Here is a 7,306-nt window from a genome sequence, read left to right as displayed (position 1 = left end):
GTAGCGGGTGAAGGGCTCTTCTCACAGCCGAAAATCGCACCCTCCACCTACCACCCAATTTCAGCTGGTATTTTCCCAGGGAAAGTACTAAAGCCAGTTTCTTCGTAGAAAATTCTGTGATTGATCGTGAGGTAGGCGTATACTCATACAGCCAAGCAGTGCTTATAATATTGGATTCACAACATACGTCCTCTAAGGCCATCGCAAACCGTTATAAGCGATCATCACTCTCCTCTGGATTCCTGGTCCCACTAATAGCTACTAAACTAGAAACGGAGGCATAGTTAAACATCACTAAAACAGTTACGATACATCGTCCACTTACCTAAGTTAATAACCGGCAACACAGCAATTAACCAACCAACCCTGGGCCGTCCCAAGCACACAATGCTTATCTCTTATTTATCCAGATAGAAGAAAACCGCTTTAAATCAAAGTTCAGCATTGAAGACATCACCGCAAGATGGGAAACCACCACTTCCATTCCCACTTTGCTCATGATCAAATCTACGGTAACTTTTACGAACATAGTAAGTTATGGTTACTGTAACGTCGACTCTTACGGTTATGGCTAGGATTTTGGCATTTCTGTGGTGAGATTTATGGTAAATTTGGGGTCAGGATTATTGTTATGATAATCAGTGAACTGTTACGGTGGCAAGTGAACTGTTAAAGTAACTACATTAGCTACGGTTATGGTTAAAGTGCCAGGGGCCAACAGCCAGTTGCTGTCACCGTTGCTCACGGGTTCAGTGTGGATACCGTTACGATTCATGTTGTCTTTATGGTTTGTTGTACATTTACTATTAGGGTGGGTATAACTACGAACAGGTTATGTAGGGGTGGGGCTTTGTCTACAGCTACGGTTATGGCTACGGTGACAGAGGTGGTTATGGCAATGGTAACGGTTGTTGTTATGAAATTAAATGCGTATTATATATATTGTTATATAGGTTAAGGATATATTCCATTATTTTGCAATCATGAATGGTATAAAGCCCTCAACATCTCCACTGACATCCTCTGACTATATTTCTTTCTACATTCATTTCGCCTTTTTACAGCATTAATTTCAGTTAGTTGAAAAGAAAAATGATGTGTGAATTCTGTGGTTTCTCTTTCTATTTTCAGAGGCAAAACACTATGTAAAGGCGACCGCATACTCACTGCCCAGCACCAGCAAACGATATACTTAAGCGGTGGAAGCGATGAAAGAGTAAAGGGGACGACGTGCGACTGATCTCAACAAATGCACAAGTTTTTTTTTTAGATTGCAGCCAAAGAAAGCAAGAAATACGAGAAGTCACTGGAGGGCTAAAGAGTGTAAGAGGAAGAAGAAGAAGGAAAACTGTGAAACCTGGCAAAGCAAATAAAAATTATTGAAGCAAAAATCATGAAAAGCAAATAAATCTAATGGAGGAACATCTGCTGCTGACGCTGCTGTTGGTGGAGTCTACGGTGGAGACGCAATAAATGAAACGCGAAAAATTTTCAACTTCACAGCTGGTTATTGCTGAATTTGATATTTTGATATCGAAAAAATCTCGTAGAACCCTTTGTTGGCTGGCCAACGCGCGCGAGTATGCGTGAACTCGAAAAGTTCCAATACATCTGAGCAGCAGGCAGACAACGAGTGGGCTAAAATCTTATAGTTCTGTGTATCGTCGGAAGCCAATGGGTGTTGATTATGCAAAAACCTATAAAAATCAACTAAAGTAATTTGTACTTGAAAACCGACGCGGCGCGAGTGAAATCCGTGAAATTGAATTCGTGCCTATTATGCGCGCGAAAAACGTTTTTTATACTCAGTTGAGCAGAGCTCACAGAGTATATTAAGTTTGATTGGATAACGGTTGGTTGTACATATATAAAGGAATCGAGATAGATATAGACTTCCATATATCAAAATAATCAGGATCGAAAAAAAATTTGATTGAGCCATGTCCGTCCGTCCGTCCGTCCGTCCGTCCGTCCGTCCGTCCGTCCGTCCGTTAACACGATAACTTGAGTAAATTTTGAGGTATCTTGATGAAATTTGGTATGTAGGTTCCTGAGCACTCATCTCAGATCGCTATTTAAAATGAACGATATCGGACTATAACCACGCCCACTTTTTCGATATCGAAAATTTCGAAAAACCGAAAAAGTGCGATAACTCATTACAAAAGACAGATAAAGCGACGAAACTTGGTAGATGGGTTGACGTTATGACGCAGAATAGAAAATTAGTAAGATTTTGCACAATGGGCGTGGCCCCGCCCACTTTTACAAGAAGGTAATTTAAAAGTTTTGCAAGCTGTAATTTGGCAGTCGTTGAAGATATCATGATGAAATTTGGCAGAAACGTTACTACTATTACTCTATATGTGCTAAATAAAAATTAGCATAATTGGATTAAGAACACGCCCGCTTTTTAAAAAAAAATTTTTTTAAATTCAAATTTTAACAAAAAATTTAATATCTTTACTGTATATAAGTAAATTAAGTCAAAATTCAACTCCAGTAATGATATGATGCAACAAAATACAAAAATAAAAGAAAATTTCAAAATGGGCGTGGCTCCGCCCATTTTCATTTAGTTTGTCTAGAATACTTTTATTGCCATAAGTCGAACAAAAATTTACCAATCCTTCTCAAATTTGGTAGGAGCATAGATTCTATGACGGTAACTGTTCTCTGTGAAAATGGGCGAAATCGGTGGAAGCCACGCCCAGTTTTTATACACAGTCCACCGTCTGTCCTTCCGCTCGGCCATTAACACAATAACTTGAGCAAAATCCGATATATCTTTACTAAACTTAGCCCACGTACTTACCTGAGCTCACTTTTTCTTGGTATAAAAAATGGGCGAAATCTGGCCATAACCACGCCCACTTTATCGATATCGAAAATTACGAAAAATGAAAAAAATGCCATAATTCTATACCAAATACGAAAAAAGGGATGAAACATGGTAACTGGATTGGTTTGTTGACGCAAAATATAACTTTGGAAAAATCTTTGTAAAATGGGTGTGACACCTACCATATTAAGTAGAAGAAAATGAAAAAGTTCTACAAGGCGAAATCAACAGCCCTTGGAATCTTGGCAGGAATACTGTTAGTGGTATTGCATATATAAATAAATTAGCAGTACCCGACAGATGATTTTCTGGATCACCTGGTCCACATTTTGGTGGATATCACGAGAACGCCTTCACATATACATCTAAGGGCCACTCGCTTTTAAAACCCTCATTAATACCTTTAATTTGATATCCATATCGTACAAAAACATACCAGAGTCACCCCTGTCCCACCCTAATGGCGATATCTCTAAAAGGCGTCCACCTATAGAACTAATGCCCCCTCTCTCTTAAAATGCTAGTAACACCTTTCGTTTGATACCCATATCGTACAAACATTCTAGAGTAACCCCTGGCCCACCCTAATGGCGATATCTCGAAAAAGCGTCCACCTATAGACCTAGTGTCCACTCCCTCTTAAAATGCTCAGTAACACCTTTCGTTTGATACCCATATCGTACAAACATTCTAGAGTCACCCCTGGCCCACCCTAATGGCAATATCTCGAAAAGGCGTCCACCTATACACCTAATGCCCACTCCCTCTTAAAATGCTCAGTAACAGCTTTCGTTTGATACCCATATCGTACAAACATTCTAGAGTCACACCTGGCCCACCCTAATGGCGATATTTCGAAAAGGTATCCACCTATAGAACTAAGGATTACTCCCTTTTAAAATACTCATTACCACCTTTCATTTGATACCCATATCGTACAAACACATTCTAGAGTCACCCTGGCCCACCCTAATGGCGATATCTCGAAAAGGCGTCCACCTATAGACCTAATGTCCACTCCCTCTTAAAATGCTCAGTAACACCTTTCGTTTGATACCCATATCCTACAAACATTCTAGAGTCACCCCTGGCCCACCCTAATGGCGATATCTCGAAAAGGCGTCCACCTATAGACCTAATGTACACTCCCTCTTAAAATGCTCAGTAACACCTTTCGTTTGATACCCATATCGTACAAACATTCTAGAGTCACCCCTGTCCCACCCTAATGGCGATACCTCGAAAAGGCGTCCACCTATAGACCTAATGCCCACTCCCTCTTAAAATGCTCAGTAACACCTTTCGTTTGATACCCATATCGTACAAACATTCTAGAGTCACACCTGGCCCACCCTAATGGCGATATCTCGAAAAGGCGTCCACCTATAGAACTAAGGATTACTCCCTTTTAAAATACTCATTACCACCTTTCATTTGATACCCATATCGTACAAACACATTCTAGAGTCACCCTGGCCCACCCTAATGGCGATATCTCGAAAAGGCGTCCACCTATAGACCTAATGCCCACTCCCTCTTAAAATGCTCAGTAACACCTTTCGTTTGATACCCATACCGTACAAACATTCTAGAGTCACCCTTGGTCCAGCTTTATGGCGACATCTCGAAAAGGCGTCCACCTATAGAACTAAGGATTACTCCCTTTTAAAATACTCATTACCACCTTTCATTTGATACCCATATCGTACAAACACATTCTAGAGTCACCCTGACCCACCCTAATGGCCATATCTCGAAAAGGCGTCCACCTATAGACCTAATGCCTACTCCCTCTTAAAATGCTCAGTAACACCTTTCGTTTGATACCCATATCGTACAAACATTCTAGAGTCACCCTTGGTCCACCTTTATGGCGATATCTCGAAAAGGCGTCCACCTATAGAACTAAGGATTACTCCCTTTTAAAATACTCCTTACCACCTTTCATTTGATACCCATATCGTACAAACACATTCTAGAGTCACCCCTGGCCCACCCTAATGGCGATATCTCGAAAAGGCGTCCACCTATAGACCTAATGCCCACTCCCTCTTAAAATGCTCAGTAACACCTTTCGTTTGATACCCATATCGTACAAACATTCTAGAGTCACCCCTGGCCCACCCTAATGGCGATATCTCGAAAGGGCGTCCACCTATAGACCTAATGCCCACTCCCTCTTAAAATGCTCAGTAACACCTTTCGTTTGATGCACATATCGTACAAACACATTCTAGAGTCACCCCTGGCCCACCCTAATGACGATATCTCGAAAAGGCGTCCACCTATAGACCTCATGCCCACTCCCTCTTAAAATGCTCAGTAACACCTTTCGTTTGATACCCATACCGTACAAACATTCTAGAGTCACCCCTGGCCCACCCTAATGGCGATATCTCGAAAAGGCGTCCACCTATAGACCTAATGCCCACTCCCTCTTAAAATGCTCAGTAACACCTTTCATTTGATTCCCATATCGTACAAACACATTCTAGAGACACCCCTGGTCCACCTTTATGGCGATATCTCGAAACGGCGTCCACCTATGGAACTAAGGATCACTCCTTTTCAAAATACTCATTAACAGCTTTCATTTGATACCCATATCGTACAAACACATTATAGAATCACCCCTGGTCCACCTTAATGGGGACATCTCGAAAAGGCGTCCACCGGTAGACCTAAGGCCCACTCCCTCTTAAAATGCTCAGTAACACCTTTCATTTGATACCCATATCGTACAAACAAATTCTAGAGTCAGCCCTGGTCTACCTTTATGGCGATATCCCTAAATGGCGTTCATCCATAGAACTATGGCCTATTCTCTCTTAAAATACTCTTTAATACCTTTCATTTGATACACATGTTATACAACCACATTCCAGGGTTACCCCAGATTGATTTTCCTTATTTTGTCTCCATAGCTCTCAACTGAGTATGTTATGTTCGGTTACACCCGAACTTAGCCTTCCTTACTTGTTTCTCTTGTTATTGCGGAATACGTCTATTAGTTCTCACTTACAAAAAGCATACGAAAATCTAATTCCTTACAAACATATTTAGACCATCAGTGGTTATAGTGAATTGAAATTGTTTCGTGATTCGCTTTGTGATTATGAGCAGCCGAAATAGTAATCGGGGCAGTAAGCAGCAAAAAAACAACGAGCACAACAACAACAAAAAGCAATACTAGCAATTATTGGTCATACACAACGCTAGTCCTACGACGTGCAATTAGACGTGGTAGAAATTTAAAAGAAAAATTATTTTTTTCACTAATCGATCGTGCGCGCATTTTCGAAAACGAAAAGAAATATAGAAAATGAAATAGAATTAAGATAAAAAGAAAATACCGGGAAATTGGTAGAATTGAAATTGGCAGCAGCGCATATAATTGGCAAAAACGGCTGACCGGAAAATTAGGCAGGCACTGAGCCCCGAATAGCAACATTAGCAATAGTGCTCAGACGGCAGGAGAGCAGCAAACAGCAAAGGCACGATGTTGGCCGGCATAAGGAAGCGTTTAGCGCGCAAGTAAGTACCCAATTTTGCTCATACAATATTCTGCTAAACAGATTACACAGAAATTATGCACTTATTAACTTCCAATAATTAGATTTTATTTTTGTTTGAAATCCATGCGAAATTTTGTGAAAATTATTGGGCTCCCTAGCAAGCATTCGGTTTATTCTTTTACGCTTTCCAATTACAACTAAAAAATATCTGTAATAAGTCACGGACCGTAAAGCCAAGAAAAATGTGTATATTAAATTTTGTAATTATAAAATTATTTTGGGTTTTGTTGAAGGCTGAGGTAGCACTCAGTCAATTCAGAGTCAAGTAAATGAGCGGGAAAGATAAGGTTATATGCGAATATGTTGGCAGCTGTGACTGCCGGAGTCATGGAGACTAAACAGTGACAGTTATTACTTCTACGGTTGGTTGTTCGACGGTCGGCAGCAGTTGGGCAAACAATCGCGGAAGTAACCTAAAAACTGAAGCAACCAAGGAACGTATCAAGCAGCGGGATGACCGAAGGACAGACAGTTGGAGAGCAGTATGATAGCGGGCGTCCAATGGTTGGAGCAGCAGCCAGGAGTATCGGGCCGCAACAGCCATGTGGCGGTTTGGCAACGAGCGCCAGCCGTTGAGGATCGGGTGAACTAGTAGCGGCAGAGAGGCGATGGAACGCATATTAGAAGCGGAGCCGGAGGAATGGTATCGTTTAGTAGGCTTGATTGGAAAGCCAACCTTGAAAAAACTTTAGAGAAAACATACATTGCCAATTACTATATCAAAACAAATACTCAGCAGTAGCTGGGACCTATCGCTTAAATTGAGACCGGCCTAATCAGTTGTGCAGCTGGGGATTGCTCTCGGAATCGTTTTGCAACTATTTCATATTAATTTCGTGATTGTTTTCGTCATCATTGCGGATTGTTTCATGGCTCGATTCAGGATTAT

General features: G+C 41.0%; 1 protein-coding gene across 6 annotated transcripts in view; it reads left to right on the top strand.

The window, feature by feature from the left end:
- The first annotated feature begins 1,135 nt into the window (after nucleotides 1-1,135).
- The window catches only part of LOC137245466 (uro-adherence factor A), a 189,458-nt gene continuing 183,287 nt past the window's right edge, over nucleotides 1,136-7,306 (top strand). The window contains exons 1-2 of one of the 6 annotated variants that reach the window (XM_067776176.1): nucleotides 1,136-1,715; nucleotides 5,854-6,376. In XM_067776176.1, coding sequence (XP_067632277.1) covers nucleotides 6,342-6,376 — 35 coding nt within the window. In that variant the 5' untranslated portion in view covers nucleotides 1,136-1,715; nucleotides 5,854-6,341. Of the gene's footprint in view, nucleotides 1,853-5,697; nucleotides 6,377-7,306 lie in introns of those variants that run through there. The other 5 variants (XM_067776175.1, XM_067776174.1, XM_067776173.1 and 2 more) reach the window with 5 other exon arrangements.

This window comes from Eurosta solidaginis, chromosome 3 (genome assembly GCF_040869045.1).
Source record: "Eurosta solidaginis isolate ZX-2024a chromosome 3, ASM4086904v1, whole genome shotgun sequence".
Taxonomy (NCBI): Eukaryota; Metazoa; Arthropoda; class Insecta; order Diptera; family Tephritidae; genus Eurosta; species Eurosta solidaginis.
Note: the sequence above shows the minus strand (reverse complement) of the source record. Positions and strands in the feature narration are given on the sequence as shown.